The 19,567-nt window shown below is 53.3% G+C and overlaps 2 protein-coding genes across 2 annotated transcripts in view; both read left to right on the forward strand.

Annotated features, from left to right (window-relative positions):
- H310_04733 (hypothetical protein) overlaps positions 1-16,383 on the forward strand; it is a gene marked incomplete at its 5' end in the record, with an annotated part of 28,751 nt that extends 12,368 nt beyond the window's left edge. Inside the window, 8 exons of the mRNA XM_008869193.1 lie at positions 81-1,891; positions 1,954-4,749; positions 4,798-5,948; positions 5,997-6,450; positions 6,514-9,576; positions 9,627-12,683; positions 12,731-15,799; positions 15,861-16,383. Coding sequence (XP_008867415.1) covers positions 81-1,891; positions 1,954-4,749; positions 4,798-5,948; positions 5,997-6,450; positions 6,514-9,576; positions 9,627-12,683; positions 12,731-15,799; positions 15,861-16,335 — 15,876 coding nt within the window. The 3' untranslated portion in view covers positions 16,336-16,383. The remainder of the gene's footprint in view (positions 1-80; positions 1,892-1,953; positions 4,750-4,797; positions 5,949-5,996; positions 6,451-6,513; positions 9,577-9,626; positions 12,684-12,730; positions 15,800-15,860) is intronic.
- Positions 16,384-17,651: 1,268 nt separating this feature from the next.
- Positions 17,652-19,100, forward strand: H310_04734 (hypothetical protein). Its single transcript, XM_008869194.1, has one exon. The coding sequence runs from the start codon at positions 17,966-17,968 to the stop codon at positions 18,266-18,268; it is 303 nt and encodes a 100-aa protein (XP_008867416.1). The 5' UTR covers positions 17,652-17,965; the 3' UTR covers positions 18,269-19,100.
- The last annotated feature ends 467 nt before the right edge of the window (positions 19,101-19,567 follow it).

A 19,567-nucleotide genomic window follows, 5' to 3' on the forward strand; every position in this document is an offset into this window, starting at 1 on the left:
TGGTCTTCCGCAACAACGACGCTTTCGACACACTCTCAGACGTGAACGTTCTGTCCATAACCCCGACAGGTTTGTCCAAGTTGGGAGATCCAAGAAATTATCCCCGCCTCAAGGTGGTGCACATTGGGGGTGAAGGCATGCCAACAGCATTGAAGAACTTGTGGTGTCAGCATGTTCGGCTGGTCAACGCGTACGGCCCCACCGAATGTTGCATCCTCAGCCATGTTGAGCAAATGGTTCCCCAAGACGACGTCACAATTGGGAGCCCGATATCGAATGTGACTTCGTACATTCTGGACGAAAACCAATGCGTGGTCCCGGTGGGCGTAATTGGAGAACTGTACTTGGGTGGTGTCTGTGTGTCGCCGTACTACATCAACTTGCCCGAGCAAACCGAGGAACGTTTCTTGGCCGATCCGTTCAGCGGTGGACGCATGTTCCGCACGGGAGACTTTGCGCGCCTTCTGCCGAACGGCAAATTCGAGATCCTGGGTCGCAAGGACAGCCAGGTCAAGCTCAAGGGGTACCGAATTGAACTGGAAGAGGTCGCGAAAGCCATGATGTTGTTCCCGTCCGTCGCGACTGCTGCGGCAATTGTGAAGAACTCGACCCTCGTCGGGTACTACTCACCGAGCTCCGTCGCGCTGGACGAGTTGCAAGCATTTGTGTCGACCCAACTGCCTGTGTACATGGTGCCGGCGGTGTGGACTGGCTTGGACGTCATGCCGCAGAATTCCAATGGGAAGGTGGACAAGAAAGCGTTGGAGGCGTTGGAGCTGGAAGTGACCGTGGAGGCACTGGAATCGGCGTCGGAGAAGCTGATGGCGACAGTGTGGGCGCAAGTCTTGCGCGTCGACGAGAGTAAGATTGGCCGCCACACGTCGTTCTTTTCTGTCGGAGGCGACTCGTTGTCAGCGGTGCAAGTGGTGTCTGCTTGTGCGAAGATCGGCTTGCCGATCACCGTTCGGCAGCTCATGCAAGAGTCAGTGCTGTCGAAGGTGGCAGCATGTGTGGCTATCTCGGACGATGTTGTCTACGACTCGGTGGCCGTGTCACAGGCAACTGAGGATGAAGTCCGCGACCTGTGGTCCGACCGGCTCAGCTTGGACAAGTACATCGTATACCCGACGACGCCATTGCAAGCTGGCATGATCTACTCCACGATGATGTCTCCATCCAGTTACCTCTTGCAAGTGCCAATTGCGATCGAAGACGACGTGTCAACGGACCAGTTTTGCTCCGGATTTGTTGACCTTGTGGACTCGTCCGAGACCCTCCGGACAACGTTTGTGACGACGACGGAGGGTATTGTCCAAGTCATTCGAGAGGATGGTCTGACTCCGGAGCGCGTGTCCGTGGACGACCTGAGAACTTTCATCCAGGCGGACTTTGCGCGCGGCTTCTGCATTGGCGACAAGCATTTCGTTCGACTGACGATCGTGACGGAAGGACCCCGGAGACATGCCGTGTTGTCAGTCCACCACGCTTTGTACGACGGGTGGTCGATTGAGCTTGTTCTATCAGACCTGATGGATCGGGTGTACGGGAAGCCAGTGGTGTCGAGGCCACCCTTCCGCCATGTCGTCGACTACATTCATGCCCAAGACAAGACGCAGGACGAAGAGTTCTGGAAGTCGTACTTGGCTGGCGTCGTGTCGGCACCGCTGGCCTTGTCGACGACAAAGTCGGATGTTGAGAGCGGATCGTTGTCCTTGACACCGACGTTGCCGTTGGGGCAGCTGACGGACTTGGCCAAGGAAATGGGCTCGACGGTAGCCGTGTGCGCCAAACTGGCGTGGGCAGCTACGTTGCGCAAGTTTACTCGCTCGAACGACGTCGTGTTTGGTCAAGTGACGGCGAACCGCGACATCCTCCTGAAAGATGTTGACTTGTACGTCACGCTTGACGAATACCCACCCATACATGTGTCTCTGACAATACGACGATCTGTAGGATTATCGGTCCTCTCATCAATACGGTGCCATGCCGAGTTCAGTTCGACAACAGTTGCTCGGTGCTCGACTTGGTGGACATGGTGCAGCAAGACCAACGAAGGGTGTCGTTGCATGCACACGTGGGCTTGTCGGACGTGAAGCAGTGGAGTGGCGTTGAAGGAGCTCTTTTCAACACCCTGTTCGTCTTCCAGAACGCATCCATGGGTATCGGTTCTGGACAAGACGTGGTCGAAATCGAGTCTCAGAAGGCCACGGGATTCGACTTTGAGCTGATTGTGGAGACATCGTCTGCGAAAATGTTCGTCACTTGCTTGTACGACCCAGCTCAAATGTCATGGTCCCAAGCACGGTCCATTGTGGACGAGTTTGATTTTACTCTGAGCCAGTTCTATCAAGCCTGCTTGGCCAAGCAGGACGCGTCGCATTTGTGGCTCCTCAGCCCGAGCAAGCTCGAAGCTATTATGAAGGCGTCTACGGGCCCTGCAACTCCGCTTCCACACTGTCGATTGCATGCAGCATTTGAAGACATTGCACTCCGCCAACCGACCATTCCAGCTGTCGAGTTCAAATCTATGAGTCTTACGTACGGACAGCTCAACGCGCAGGCCAATGCCGTCGCGCGATTGCTGACTGAGGTGGGCGTTCGTGTCGGCACTCGAGTGGCTGTGATCATGGAGCGTTGCCTGGAGTTTCCCATCGGTCTGTTGGGCGTCCTGAAGGCGGGTGGTACCATGATGCCAATGGACGCTTCGTTTCCGGCTGGCCGCCTTTCGTACATGATGGCGGACGCCGGTGCAATTGCAGTCGTGACGACGGAGGCCCACCGCGCCCGCATAGATGAAATGAACTTGACGACGCCCGTGATCTTCATCAATGCTGCCGAGTTGGCATTGCATACGGACGAAGGGTTTTGTCCGGCTGCCAACCAAGTGGCCACCGGCGATGACGAAGCGTACGTTGTGTACACGTCGGGGTCTACCGGCAAACCCAAGGGTGTACCCGTATTTCACAAGAGCGCAGTCAACACAGTGTCCTTTGGGCGTGACGAAGCCAAAATGGAGGAAGGCGTCCGAGTGATTCAGTTCATGGCCGTGGGATTTGACGTGTGCCAGTGGGAGATCTGGACGACGTTGTCCAGCGGCGCCACGTTGGTATTGCGCAGCGAAGAAGCCTTGGACACCCTCAAGGATGTCAACGTGTTGGCCACCATCCCCACAGGCCTGTCGTTGATGGGAGACCCGAGCGAATATCCAAACCTCACGTTTGTTCAAGTGGGTGGAGAAGCCCTGCCAACGTCGTTGAAGGATCTTTGGTCCGACCGTGTCCGTTTGGTCAACGCGTACGGACCTACGGAATGCTGTATGTTGTCGCACGTGAAGCGGATGTCGATTGGTGACGATGTCACGATTGGGGCACCGCTCGCAAATGTGACCTCGTACGTCCTGGACGAACATCAGCGTTTGGTGCCCGTGGGCGTCGTCGGTGAATTGTACTTGGGTGGAGTGTGCGTGTCGCCTTGCTACATCAATTTGCCCGAACAAACGTCTGAACGCTTTGTGGACGATCCGTTTACCGGGGAACGAATGTTTCGCACTGGCGACTTTGCTCGCTTGTTGCCGAGCGGCAACTTTGAAATTTTGGGCCGCAAGGACAGTCAAGTGAAGCTCAAGGGGTATCGCGTCGAGTTGGACGAAGTCGCCGAAGCTATCATGCAGCACCCCAACGTGATTGCGGCTGCCGCTTTGGTCAAGGACAAGACGCACTTGGTGGGGTACTTTTCACCGGCCGACGTGGACACGGCAGAGCTGCACCGAATTGTGTCGGACCAGCTGCCAGTGTACATGGTGCCGTCGTTGTGGGTTGGATTGAATGACATGCCCCAAAACGTGAACGGCAAAATAGACAAGAAGGCCCTGGAATTGATGGACATTGAAGTCACATTGGAGTCGCTCGAGTCCAAGACTGAGGAGCTATTGTCGTCGGTTTGGTCCGACGTGTTGAGTGTTGAATTGTCCAAAATTGGCCGCAACACGTCGTTTTTCGAACTCGGCGGCGATTCCATTACCGCAATTCGTCTCGTCTCGAAAGCACGAGATATTGGACTGGGGTTGTCCAGCACGAACGTTATGAAATACCCGACGCTTTGGGAAATGGCGAGTTTTGCAAAGATGGTGAAAAATGTGTCGTCGTCGGATGTATCGGTCTTTGGCAAGGTCCCTTTGACGCCCATTCAGCACCTGAACTTCGAGCATCCTTGGATCAACGTTCATTACTGGAACATGTCGTTCACGCTGCAGCCCCGTGATGCAACCAATTCCTCGGATGTCGAGCGCGCCTTGAAGCAGCTTTTGGCACACCATGACGTCCTGCGAACTCGGTTTGCGTTTTCCCCAACCAGTGGATGGTCGCAAGAAATTTTGGACCCTGCGGCGTTGACGCCTGCGCCAGTTGTCGTGCATGCCATCACGTCGTTTGACGAATTGGAAGAGGCAATTTGCGCAGTGGAGAAGACGTTGCATCTAATCACCGGCCCCGTATTCCTCCTGAGTATGTTTGAGACGGCCGATCGCACTCAGTTCTTGCACTTCACACTGCATCACACGATTGTGGATCTGGTGTCCATCCGCATTTTGATCGACGATTTGCAGAAGGCTTTACTTAATGAACCATTGGGACCAAAGACGACTTCGATGAAGGAGTGGTCGGACAGGTTGACTGAAGCAGCGCCGTCGTTCGATCCAACTGCATGGCTCGGATACATGGGTGATGATGTGCCGCATTCAACTCGGACAAGGTACACCAGCTCATTTGACTCGAACGATTCTGACAACGTTTCCCGTAGCGAGAAGATTGTGTCCGCATCCACGTCCGTTGGTGCAGCGTTGTCGTCTCGACTTGATCAAGCAAACGCTACGTACATGACAAACATCCAAGAACTTGCGCTGGCGGCATTGACTGGTGCATTTGCTGAACTACGTGGGGATGGTACATGCAACTTCCACATCATGCTCGAAAGCCATGGTCGTGACGGATGGAATTCGGACTTGGACGTATCAAGTACCGTTGGGTGGTTCACATGCGAATATCCCGCCGTGTTTTCTCCGTCGTGGAATCTTGCAGACCTTGTCCGACAAGTCAAGGAAAAACTTCGAGGGGTTCCAGATAATGGGCTGTCTTACGGAGCGATCAAGTACCTCGCCCCCGAAACAGAAACAAACAGACTCATCAAAACGCATCGTCGACACAACTTTTCGTTCAATTACTTGGGGAAGTTTCAAGAAGTGAGTTCAGGCACAGGCATGTTTTCCATGGTGGACGGACTCCGCGTGCCACAAAGAGAAGAAAGCGAAATCAACTATAGTCCAGGCAGCCTAACGCTGTACCACATGGGCTCAGAGCTGATGCTTGGTGGATCCGTCGAAGATTGGATGTTGTCCAAAGCTGAATTGGACGAGTTCTTTGGCCTGTGGGTAAAATGGATGGAGCGCATTGTTGAACATTGCTTGGACCCATCGACGATTGGGGGCCGAACGTTGTCCGACGTGCCGTTGTTGGTGGATGCAGACGTATTGCACTGCGTTGAGAGCGAAATGATGGAGACGCTGCACTTGCGACCTCTGGACGTTGATGACATTTATCCGATTACGGGATTGCAAGGCGGTTTTTTGTTGGAGATGATTCAAGACCCCTCCGAATACGTCTTGCAAATGGTGTTTGATATTCGTGGGAATTTCGACATGGCTAGCCTCCAAACTTGTTGGCACAAACTCGCACTGGAAGTCCCCATTCTTCGAACTGTGTTTGTGTCGACCCCGTATGGAATGTACCAAGCTGTGACCAAAGAAGACTTGAGCGAATGGACGATGCTAGAAGCAGTGTGGTCGATCGACGAGTTGGAGACCAACACCAAAGCGTTGATGCAGCAAGACCGTTCGCGAGGTTTTTCCTTGACTTCCAGGTCCTTTCAACGGTTTACAGGCGTCAGCACGTCAGGTGCTTCATTTTTTGCCTTGTACTCCAGATGAACCGTTGCTCTTGTAGATGGCCGCACGCGTGTTCTTTGGACACAACACCATGCGGTAGCGGATGGTTGGTCGCTCCCGTTGGTGATGGATCGGTTCCTGGCAACGTGTTATGGCGAACCTCTACGAAAACCATTGACGCCGTTCAAGCATTACATTGAATGGCTGAGTACTCAATCGGAAGATGCCAGCTGTGCGTTTTGGAAGCAAACGCTCAAACATGTTGAATTGGCGGAGCAACTCACCTTTCCCTGTTCTCACATCGAGGCATCGACTGCTCCCAAGTATCGATCGATCGTTCGAGTTGTTGAAGGCTTGGGCTTGACCCACGTAACCCGCAGCCTTGGTGCAACACCCAGCAGTGTCTTCCGCGCCGCTTGGGCTATTGTACTGCAAGAGTACACCCGAAGTGAATATGTCGTGTTTGGGTCGGTTGTGTCAGGCCGTGAAGTGGAGTTGGACGGTATTGCCCAGTACGTATTGCATCTCCCAACATCCTCCCTGTTCAGATCCTCCCTGTTCTAATGTGCTTGTAGGATGGCAGGTGTATCGATCAACACAATTCCGATTCTTGCGTACATGCCATCCACGGAAACCATTGTACAATCCATCAAACAAATGCATGAGTACGCTGCCAATTCGATTCCGCACTCGCACTGCTGCCTTGCGGACATCAAAAAGTGGATCGGTCACGCTTCCGGAAAACAACTCTTTGATACGATCATGGTGTATGAAAACTATCCCGCAAGCGAAAATTCGGAAAATCCCGATCGGCCATTTTCCATCGAGTTCCAAGACGCGGAAGAGTATGCCAATGCCTTGTTGACTTGTGTGGTTGGTGCCCACGGCGACGGCTACATGGTGAAGCTGATTTCGAAGAGTGCTGACGTCGATGCAGCCATTATCGACATATTGATGGATCGCCTCATCTACGTTGTGGAGCAAATATCAGACATGCGTCAACAAGATTGCCTTGTCAGCTCCTTGGACCGATTCACATCACACGAAGCCAAAATTATTCAAGCGTCAAACTTTGGGCCACGAATCGATGTCCAGCATACGTTGCTGCACCATGGATTTGAAGCCATGGCGAACCGCCAACCCACAAGCCAAGCAATCGAATTCAATACTTCCAGGCTCACGTACAGCGAGCTGAACAGCCAAGCAAACACTGTGGCACGTCAACTAACTCAACTTGGCGTTTGCACAGGGACGCGGGTCGCTGTGATCATGGAGCGTTGCCTGGAATTTCCCATTGGGCTTGTGGCTGTCCTGAAAGCAGGTGGAACCATGATGCCGATGGATGCGACATTTCCACCTGGTCGACTCTCGTATATGGTATACAACAGCAATGCTATCGCTGTGGTGTCGACAGAGTCATGTCGCCATCGTATCGAAGAGATGGACTTGGGGATGCCAGTACTTTACATCGACTCGACCGATTTGGCAATGAACCCTGCCGAATTTTTGCCAGCAGAAAATCAAATTGCTAGTGTTGACGACGAAGCGTATGTCCTGTACACCTCTGGATCTACAGGAAAGCCCAAGGGTGTACCTGTTTTGCACAAGAGCGCTGTGAACACGATATCGAGTTGCTCCAGCTACGCCGACTTGAAGGAAGGAGTTCGGGTGTCTCAGTTTATGGCGATGGGATTTGACGGTTGTCAGTTGGAAATCTGGACAACGCTGTCGAATGGAGCGATTCTGGTGTTGCGTTCCAACGAAGTGGACATTCTCACGAATGTGAATGTTATGGTAATGACTCCGACTGGTTTAGCCTTGATGGGAGATCCAAGCCAGTACCCGCACCTCAAAGTTATCCATGTTGGCGGTGAAGCCATCCCAACAACGTTGAAGAACTTATGGTGCAACCAAGTTCGCCTGGTCAACATTTATGGACCAACGGAATGCTGCATCGTGTCCCATTTTGAAACGTTGACGCGGGATGAAGGTGTCACAGTCGGTCGGCCACTCCCGAATGTCTCGTCGTACATCATGGACGAAAACGCACGACTTGTGCCTGTTGGTGTCGTTGGCGAATTGTACTTGGGCGGGGTGTGCGTGTCGCCAAGCTACATCGGTTTGCCTGAACAAACTGCCGAACACTTCCTGGACGATCCATTCACTGGTGGTCGCATGTTTCGCACGGGTGACTATGCTCGAGTGTTGCCGAATGGCAAGTTTGACGTAGTCGGTCGCAAGGACAGCCAAGTGAAGCTCAAGGGATACCGAATTGAGTTGGACGAAGTCGCCGAAGCTATGATGCAGCATCCAGACGTCGTAGTTGCTGCCGCTTTGGTCAAGGACAAGACACATCTTGTTGGGTACTTTTCTCCGGCGAGTGTTGATTTGGTCGACTTGAAGAGCACCGTGTCGAAACACCTGCCTGTTTACATGATTCCGTCCGTCTGGGTTGGATTGGATGAAATGCCCCAGAATTCCAATGGCAAGGTGAACATGTTGGCCTTGAAATCGTTGGACATCGTATGTGAGGTCGAACCGCTGGAAACTGAGGAGGAAAAGGCATTGGCTCAAGTGTGGGCTAACGTGTTGGATGTTGACGTGGCAACAATTGGCCGACAAACGTCCTTCTTCGCCATTGGAGGTGACTCAATCTCGTCGATCAAGGTGGCATCAGCCTGCACCAAATTGGGATGGTCTGTAACAGTCCGTCAAATTTTGACCGAGTCGGTCCTGTCCCGAGTTGCTGCAACTGCAACCACGGGCAACACCAAGTCGTATCCCCGTGTTGTCGTGCCTCAAGCTGTGCGCGTTGAAGTTGACGACTCATGGAAACATTTACTCAACTTGGACGCTTATGTTGTCTACCCGGTCACCCCGCTTCAACGGAGCATGGTGTACTCAACCCTGAATGACCCCTCTGCGTACGTGATCCAAGTCCCACTGCCTGTGGACCCCAACGTCTCATCTGCCGCCTTGGGTAACGCATTTGTCAAACTCGTTGAGCGATGTGAAATTCTCCGCACAACATTTTTGACGACCACGAGTGGCATTGTCCAAGTCATTCGAAGTGATGTCAGCGATTTGGTGCCGATTGCTGTGGTAGGCGATCTGGACGACATTATGGCACGTGACCTTGCTCGTGGGTTCTCCATCGGTGACAAATACTTTGTTCGTTTCACGATTGTGTCGAATGCGACGAACCAGCACGCTTTGATGACAATCCATCACGCATTGTACGACGGGTGGTCTTTGCCCATGATCGTGGCCGATTGGATGGCTCTTGTGTCCGGAAGGGATCCTATTGTGCGACCGCCATTTCGTCGTGTGGTCGAATACATCGAAGCTCAAGATGCCCAAGCAACGGAAAGCTTCTGGAAAACATATTTGACAGGATTTGAGCCGTCGCCACTCGTCTTGAGTACGGCTTCAAATGGTATTGAAACAGGATCACTTTGCCTGACCGCGACGTTGCCCTTGGACTCTCTTCACCGTGCGGCCAAAGTAATGGGCACAACACTCGCCACATTTGTCAAAGTTGCTTGGGCAGCGGCCTTGCGTAAATTCATTCGCTCCGACGATGTTGTGTTTGGCCAAGTCATGGCGAATCGGGATATTCCTGTGAAGGATGCCAACATGTACGACCATGTTCATGTTGAGCTCATTGTTCACCTATGTTGCATTGTAGAATCATTGGTCCTCTTTTGAACACGGTGCCCTGCCGTGTGCGCTTCAATGACGCTTCCTTGGTGCCAGAGTTGATTGCGACCGTCCAACGTGAACAGCGCAACATTTCATTGCATTCTCATGTCGGCCTAGCTGACGTGAAACGATGGACTGGCACAGATGGCGACCTGTTTGACACGTTGTTTGTCTTCCAGAATTTTGCCGAAGGCTCCGGGTCAATGGACAGCGCGAAACACGATGCCGAACCATCTACCTTGTCGCTGGCTTTTGCGTACGAGGTGCTCGTGGGGCCCACATCGACTGGTTTGTCCATTCAAACGATGTTTGACCCTACGCGCATGTCTTGGTCTCAAGCACGTATCCTCCTTGACGAATTCGATTTCACACTCACGGAATTGTACTCGACTTGGGAAAGGTCATTGGAAATTTCGACTTTGTGGACTTTGGCCCCAACAATGCAGCAAACGATTTTGGAGGCGTCATGTGCGGCGACATCGCCGTTGCCGTACACGTTACTGCAGCACGCGTTTGAATCACGAGCTGTGTCCCATCCCGATGTACCAGCCATCGAATTTTCGAATGAAGTTTTCACGTATAGCGAACTGAATTTCAAGGCCAACGCTGTAGCGAAACAACTCACGAACATGAACGTCCACGTCGGATCGCGTGTGGCCGTGATCATGGAACGGTGCTTGGAGTTCACGATTGGTCTGCTATCAGTGCTCAAAGCAGGAGGGACAATGATGCCGTTGGATGCTACGTTTCCTGCGAATCGATTGGCTTTCGTTCTCTTGGACGCCAACGCATCCGCCGTTGTTACCACCAGAGCGCATGCCTCCCGCATCGAAGAAATGCAGCTGAATATTCCCGTCCTCTTTATCCAGTCAGACGATCTGTCTGAGTGTGAATTTGAGCCCAAGGACAACCAGCTCGCGACTGAAAACGACGAAGTTTACGTTGTTTACACGTCTGGATCAACTGGAACGCCAAAAGGTGTCCCCGTGCTGCACAAGGGTGCTGTAAACGCCGTGATTCAACGGAATTCCATGGTTCCGGTTGAACAAGGACAGCGCGTCCTCCAATTCATGTCGGTCGGGTTTGATGTTTGCCAATGGGAGATCTGGATGGCTTTGTCGCACGGTGCCACGTTGGTATTACGCGGGGACGACCCCTACGCAACCCTTTCCACGATAGATACATGGATGTGCACTGTCACGGCACTGCTTCAATCGGGCGACCCGAGCAACTACCCCAACCTCAAGTGCATTGCCACCGGTGGGGAATCCATGCCCTCCTCACTAAAGGACCTCTGGAGCCCTCGTGTTCGTTTGCTCAATTGTTATGGTCCATCCGAGTGCTCGATCACGACGCACTACGAGGTCTTGAGTGTCGACACACCCATCAGCATTGGCAAACCGATTGACAATGTCACGTCATACGTCCTCGATGACCAACAGCGTTTGGTCCCCATCGGCGTTGTTGGGGAATTGTACCTTGGTGGCATCTGTGTATCGAATGGGTACATCAATTTGCCTGATCAAACCGCCGAGCGCTTTTTGTTGGATCCATTCTCGGTGGGAAGTGATCAACGTTTATTTCGCACTGGCGACTCGGCGAGAATGTTGCCAAACGGCAACATTCAAATCCTTGGTCGCTTGGACACACAAGTCAAGGTGAAAGGCTACCGCGTCGAGTTGGACGAAGTCGCGGAAGCAATGATGCAGCACCCAGACGTTGTTACAGCGGCGGCAATTCTCAAGGACAAGACGAATCTCGTTGGATATTACGCACCCAAACAAGTTGATCCAGTCGAATTACACCAAGTCGTGGCCGCACAACTTCCGTCATACATGGTACCAGACATGTGGGTAGGATTGGACTCGCTGCCTCAGAGCGTCAACGGCAAGATCGACCGGAGAGCGCTGCAAGCGCTGGACGTGGACGTTACCATTGAGCCGCTGGAGACGGCGGAAGAAATTCAACTGGCACAGGTGTGGTCCGACGTGTTGGGGGTCCCCTTCGCCGACATCGGTCGAACGTCGTCGTTCTTCGCTCTGGGCGGGGATTCTATCTCGTCCATCAAAGTTGTTGCCGAATGCGCAAAGCTAGGGTTGACACTGACTGTCGCGAAGCTGATGACCGAAGCAGTGCTGCACCGAGTGGCACAAGTGTCGAGCGATGCGGTCACCACAGTGTGGCCATCGAGTCAGTTGGACACGTCGATCGCGGAGGAGGTCAAAATGTTTTGGTCGGACACGCTGAACCTTGACGACTTTTCCGTCTACCCTGTGACTCCACTTCAAGGCGGCATGCTGTATGCGACGTTGAGCGACCCCACAGCGTATGTGATGCAATTGCCCATTCCAATCGACTCTGCTGTCGAGCCGTCGACTGTGTTGGAGTCGTTCGAGCGCTTGGTTGAGCAGCACGAAATGCTTCGGACAACTTTTGTGACGACGACGACAGGACTGACTCAAATCATCCGAGAAGATGCGGTGGGAGTGGAAACGGCAAGCGTTGCTGTGGACCACTTGGAGGAGTACCTTTCGGAGGACATGACCCGAGGGTTCGAGCTCGGTGACAAGTTCTTTGTCCGGCTGGCCGTGGTGTCGGAGCCATGTGCGAGACATGCCGTCTTGACCATTCATCACGCGTTGTACGACGGATGGTCGACCGGTATGATTGTGTCAGACTTGATGGACCTCGTCCATGGCAAACCGTTGGTACCCCGCGCGCCCTTCCGGACTGTTGTCGACTACATCGAAGCGCAAGACAAGTCGAAGATGGAAGCCTTTTGGCGGTCATACTTGTCCGGAGTGGTGCCCTCGCCACTTACGTTGACAACCGCGACGTCCACCGTTGAGAGAGGCTCGCTGTCGCTCACGCCGACGTTGCCTCTGCAGTCGATGACGGACGCAGCCAAGCGCATGGGGACGACCCTGGCAGTGTTCACCAAGCTCGCATGGGCGGCCACGCTCCGCAAGTTCACCCGATCAAACGACATTGTGCTTGGCCAAGTCATGGCTAACCGTGACATGCCGGTGATGGGAGTGGACAGGTACGACGATGGACTTGATCACGAGGCTAACAATACTGTGTGGCTAGGATCATCGGTCCACTCCTTAGCACGGTGCCTTGCCGTGTGCAGTTTGACGACAGTCAGACACTGCAAGAGTTGGTGTCCGCTGTACAAAATCAGCAAGGGACTTTGTCTGCCAACGCCCATGCCAGCTTGGTGGACGTGAAACGATGGAGCGGGGCTGACGGTGACCTCTATGATACTCTGTTCGTGTTCCAAAACTTGCCGGACGTGGACGCCGACTTACCGGAGAGCTCGGAGGATGCCCTGCCGCCGCAGACTACGTCGCATCACGTGTTCGAACTCGGTGTCGAACCCTCGTCTACGACGATGACTGTCAACGGCCTTTACGACCCGCTGCGCATGTCCTGGTCGCAAGCTCGTTCTCTTCTGGACGAATTCGACTATACCTTGACGCAGCTGCACCGCGAGTGGGACAGAGCCGGACACGTGTCCGCATTATGGGACCTCAGTCCGGCGAGAGAAGACGCCGTCTTGTTGGCGTCCCAGGGACTGGTGTCGCCGGTTGAATTCACTCTGCTGCACGAGCCCTTTGAAACCACGGCGAAATTGCAGCCCGACCTTCCCGCCGTCGAATTCGAAGGCTCCGTTCTATCGTATGGACAACTGAACGCACAAGCAAACGCTGTCGCGAGTGAGCTGGTGGAGGTAGGCGTGGCGGTGGGATCTTGCGTGGCGGTAATCATGGATCGCTGCCTGGAGTTCCCGATCGGGCTGATGGCAGTACTCAAGGCCGGCGGGACGATGATGCCTCAGGATGCGTCGTTTCCTGCCGCGCGCTTGGCCTACGCCCTGCACGATGCTGGCACTGTGGCTGTGGTGACAACGGAAGCTCATCGCGGCCGCATCCAAGAGATGCGTCTGGACATTCCTGTCATGTACATCGATACGAGTGAGCTGGCAAGTCGAGAATCCGAATTCACTCCTGCCCAACTTCCGTCCGGAGACAACGCGGCGTTCATTGTGTACACGTCTGGATCCACGGGACAACCCAAAGGCGTGCCAGTCCTGCACAAGAGTGCGCTGAACGCAGCAATCCAGTGCTCGTCCAGGTTGGAAATGCGTGGTGCACGAATCCTTCAATTCCTGGCCATTGGTTTCGACGGGTGCCAGTGGGAAACGTGGATGGCCTTCTCTAGCGCATCGACGCTGGTGCTACGGACAAGCGAGCTCGACAGCGATTTGAAGAACGTGGACATGGTGGCGCAGACTGTGACAGGTCTGTCGTTGATGGGTGACCCGTCCAACTACCCGAATCTCAAGTGCGTTTGTGTCGGCGGTGAAGCCATGCCACCTCATTTGCGTGACACTTGGGCTGAGCACGTTCGCTTAGCCAACGTGTACGGCCCGAGTGAGGGCAGTATGATCACGCACGTTGAGGTCATTGCCCCGTCGAGCGCCATCACCATCGGCAGTCCAATCCCGAACGTTGTGTCGTATGTCTTGGATGACAGTCAGCGTGTGGTCCCAGTGGGCGTCGTGGGTGAGTTGTACTTGGGAGGTGTCTGCGTGTCGCCATGCTACGTCAACTTGCCCGAGCAAACGGCCGAGCGCTTCTTGGTGGATCCGTTCACGGGCGGCCGCATGTTCCGCACGGGCGATTGCGCGCGCCTGCTCCCGAGCGGCAAGTTTGAGATACTGGGCCGCAAAGACAGTCAGGTCAAGTTGAAGGGCTACCGCGTCGAGTTGGACGAAGTGGGCGAGGCGATGATGCGCCACGGTAGCGTGATTGCAGCGGCGGCGCTGGTGAAGGACAAGACCCACTTAGTCGGATATTTTTCGCCAGCCGATGTCAACGTGGGTGAACTGCGCGAATTCGTGGCAAGTCAATTGCCAGTGTACATGGTCCCGGCGGTCTGGATCGGCATGGACAACTTGCCTCTCAACACCAACGGCAAGATCAACCGGAGAGCACTGCAAGCGCTGGACGTGGACGTTACCATTGAGCCGCTGGAGACGGCGGAAGAAATTCAACTGGCACAGGTGTGGTCCGACGTGTTGGGGGTCCCCTTCGCCGACATCGGTCGAACGTCGTCGTTCTTCGCTCTGGGCGGTGACTCGATATCTGTGGTGAAGGTCGTTGGCGCGTGCCGAGAGCTGGGTATCGTATTGAGCGTTGGTCAAGTAGTAAAGGAGGCATTGCTTTGGCGTGTGGCGGCCGCTGCGACTCTTGAGTCCGTCGTCGACGTGCCTGTCGTGTCGGTGGATCGATCGATTATTGCTGCCATCGTTGCCGAATGGAGCGAGAAGCTCAACTTTAGTGGCACCGACGTCGTTGTGTATCCCGTGACGCATCTGCAAGCGGAGTTCCTCAAAATCTCCCACTCGATGCCGTATACATTTGCGATGCAATCAATGTTCATGCTTCCTTCCGACATGGCATGCGAAGACGTGTGCCGCGCATTCAGGACTGTGGTCGACCGCAACGAACTCCTCCGGACAACGTTTGTCGAGCACAAGTCCAAGTATTACCAACTCATTCGTCCCGACACGAGCGACATCGATATTCATGTTGATTCGTCGTCGACGTCGTTGGATGAGTTTCTGGCTCGCGATCTCAAGCGAGGCTTCCAGGTCGGTGAAAAACACTTTGTTCGACTTGCCATTGTTATCGTCAACGGCTCGTGCCATGCCGTTTTGACCATCCATCATGCTCTGTACGATGCCTGGTCTTTTGGTATGACGACCTCCGATTTCTGGTCGGCGCTTGCCAATGAAGCATTGCCTTCGCGCCCGAGTTTTCGGTCTGCCATCGACTACATTGAGGCAGACGCAGATACAGCCGCTGCCTTTTGGCGCCGATATCTTGCCACCGCCCCATTTCCTAACGATGCACCTTTCGTCCTGGACTTGGCGGACTCGGTCACAACTGCGACCTTGGAACTTCCTTGCTCGAGACCGCTGCAAGTATCGCGGTACGACCTCAACGCCGTCGCCAAGGTGGTGGATGTCCCTGTGTACATTATACTTCGGTACGCGTGGGCGTTGACATGGAAGCAGTTTACCGGTCGTGACACGATTGTATTTGCTCAAACGATGGCGAACCGAAGCTTGCCTGTGAAGAATGTCGACCGGTATGCACAAGTCAACCTTTACCTATGAAACCTTGACATGAACTGACTTGATGCTGTGTAGAATCATGGGACCATTGCTCAGCGAAGCGCCATGCTGCGTACACGTACTCGAGAGTGCGCCACTGCATCAAGTTCTCCGCAACTTGCACACTGACGAAGCTGAGTTGACGCTGCACTCCCACGCGAGCGAAGACCAAGTTCGACAATGGTGCAGCCATCCGGTCAACGTGTGCGACACCCGATTTGTCTTCTCCAACTTCCCGCGGCCAAGCGACGCTGTCAGCAACGACGACAAGCTCGAGTTCAATATGATTCGCAACCAACGACAGCTACTAGAGATGGTTGGCGTCGAGCTCTCACCCGACATGACGTTTGCTCACACCTTCGTCGTCGCCATTGAGCCGGAAGGCGACACATTCAAGGTCACTGGCAACGAAGACCCTGCCAAGGTGTCTCCTGCGCAATGCCGTGTTGTCATCGACACGTTCGACCAACACGTCACTGCACTGGTGGAGGCGCTTCGCCTCGCCAACTAGATATTGCATAACTCCATTCGTACTTCAATATATTTCATTCAACTTTCCGTTAACTTGTTCGCACACAGCCTTCTGCGAATCTGTTAAAACTGATCGCTCCGCTCGTGCATGTTGATGCGTCACCAGGAACGTGATGACCGTACGATCGACCATCTTCGAGGTCGATCCAGACCTCACCAACAAATCCAGAGCAATGTTTAAGCTGAAGTCGATAATAGCGCAATCACTTCAACACCAAATTGCGCCTAGACTAGTGGAAGGAGGATGCTGTGCCGCCACAATCACGACATGCCCGTGAACCCAAAGAAGAATTCAGCAATCCATTTGCCTCCGCACGCGAACGGGGCACGTTCGGACGAAAAAATTCTGCTAGGATTTCTGCCTCCATCGAGCATTGTCGGACAATGGGGGATATTCGCTCGGGCGTTAAAAATGCCTTGTCGAAATATTTGCCTCGAATACCATTGGATGAAATCATTTAGTACTTCGAGAATTTGAGCGGTTTTTGTCCAATCATGGTGGAACATTCAATGCATCGAGTAGATTTGAAAAACTTGCAGAACCAAAAATCGATACGAACAGACTATTGAGGCCTGGACCAAACGATGTTTGCTTCGGCGCTTCCCCAAAGCCAATATATCTCCTCGGCCCACCCGCGCTCCGTCGAGATAGAAGCTGTCGTTGTGGGTCTCGAATTGATCATAGTTGTTCTGCAGTGTTTGGGTTGTATATTACTATTCTTAGATAAGAGTTTCCATTGTAATTCACATGAACGATTCCTTCCCAAATACACTCACCACGTTGCCATGGACGGCGCGCGGCGCAAGCCGAGAGAGCTTCATGCAACAATAAAGAACCTCGTGCAAGACCTCATGGAGCATTTCACATTCACAGTCGTGTTGGTCGATGCGTTGACTCATGTGGAGGTTGACCGAGCGCACTTTTCCATATATCAAATTCTTCGATATTGCTGGATGTGATTGCATCCTTTAATATTTAGATACAGTGATCCCGCTACGTTTGCACATTATTCCAAATATAAACGTTTCCAGGATAACAACTGTAGGAGGGCCGTTGCTGCCTTGTCAAAAGGCCCCCAAGAACTTTTTATCAATTATTTTTCACGGGGTATAAATTTATAACCTGGTGCAAACGTTGCGGGATCACTGTACATAACTCGACCAGTATTCCAGTCGCCAACGTGAATTTCCCATTGGCCCAAAACGTGAGTGGAATACCGAGAGGGAAATCGTTTTAGCAAAAAACTCGACCAGTATTCCAGTCGCCAACGTGAATTTCCCATTGGCCCAAAACGTGAGTGGAATACCGAGAGGGAAATCGTTTTAGCGTAATATATTTAAAAGAAGATTGCCGATTGCTGTGAATCGACTTAGAGCGCAGAATTGGCGTTCACGACAAAAATCGACTGGTTGGTTGCGCTGCCGGCGGTGGTGGTGACGTCTCCGTCCAATGCCTTCGCGGACGCTTTGGCCCATTTTCGGCGCAAATACATGATCGTGACGAAAATGACGCCAAGGCCAGCAGCGATTCCAGCAACAATCAAGATCGACTGCAGCGTTTTGGGCGAACTCGACGAGGTCTGTTCGGCCGAAGTCAACGCCGACGGGGCATGCGTTGGCACGAATCCCTCTTGCTTCATCTGGAACGACACAAGCGTGTCCAACGTCGTAAACTTGGCGAGTTCGGCGAGGGTGACCCCAGTCTTGTCGTAAAAGACACATACGGGCGCGTTGCTCAGAATTCGCTGGACATCGGCGTACAGAATTTGGCACGCCGGCGTCGTGGCAAATCTCTGAAGTTGCTCCACACTCGGGTACACTTTGGTTCGACGAAATGTCTCGACAAAGTCAAACCCGGACGCGTTGGAGCATGGGGCGTAGACGGGCAGTGCCTTAATGGTCGACATAACTGAATCGATCTGGCTGACGTCGCACGGGACAATAGTTTGTTGAGGCGCAATCAGCGTCGATTGCGGCACTGCAGCCGAACTGTCTTGAATGCGGCGGTAGGCCACGAGTTCGGCCAGGGATGGGAAGCTCGCTTGTTTGGCGAGAGGCTGGCCAGGGTAGAAGTCGCATCCTGAATTCGAAGACCCGATGATTTGGACCAAGTCGTAGTACACGACCTTGCATGCTTCGGCCTTGGAGAACAACTCAATTTGTGCGTCCGAGACGATGGAGCCTTTGGTTGTAAAGTAGTCGATGAGGGAGAACCCAGGAGTGGCGGCGGCACACGCCTTGACCACGTCTTGCGGGAGTTCGTAATATGTCGCTTTAATTCGATCAAACGATGCTTGAGTGCATGCTGTCGATGGCACATCAGGCACGGCAGTGGTAGACGATGCCTTGTCGTGTTCGGTGCGATATGCCGTGAGTTCTTTTAACGATGGAAAGCCTGCTTGCCGTGCCAAGGGTTCACCCGGGTAGTACTCGCATGCTTCTGCTCGTCCGATGATCTGCGTCAAGTCGTAGAATACTACCTTGCAAGCTTCAGCCTTGGTGAAGTTTTCGACTTGAGCATCGGAAGGGCTTGGGCTGCCTCGAGTCGTGAAATAGTCGATGAGCTTGAACCCGGGTGTGGTGGCGTCGCACGCAGATGTGATGTCAGTTGGCAGTTCATAGAAAGTGGATTTGATGCCATCGAGGGTAGACTTCGAGCAGGATGGGAGAGCCTGGATCGACACAGCTACGACGCTCGCAGCGACCATCGCAGCGGTGGGTCTCATGCTACGTGCGATTTCGAATATGACGATGGGAGATTGACCTACCACCCTCCCAAGTTTCAGCACAGTGGTCGGACTTCGGCGATGCGTTTTAATATTTAACGTGATGGCAAGCCATAAATAAACGAAATTTCATGTGCAAAATATCTCTGTGGGATAGTGAAAAAACGGTCTTTATTGACAACGACGGGCCCGACACTTGAATTCTGTATGGCTCCAAGGGGAGCTGCGGTACCTGCAGGATACTCCCCTAGTATACAATTTTCAAGTAATTCGGTATAAGCTGGACGTAGAAGCCACGCCTTATGCGTTGCACGGTCCTTTTCCCCGAACGTTCCACGCACGACACCACGGTGTCAGTACTGTAGTATCACATACTCCACTCGAACTCCTAGGAAATATCAACCGGGTGAAGGATGTGCACGAGATGTATCTAAACGAACTCATCCTAGTTGTTGTTTGATTGAGTTTCCGTGGCTTCACGACAGC

Source organism: Aphanomyces invadans (genome assembly GCF_000520115.1).
Source record: "Aphanomyces invadans strain NJM9701 unplaced genomic scaffold supercont1.7, whole genome shotgun sequence".
Taxonomy (NCBI): domain Eukaryota; phylum Oomycota; class Saprolegniomycetes; order Saprolegniales; family Verrucalvaceae; genus Aphanomyces; species Aphanomyces invadans.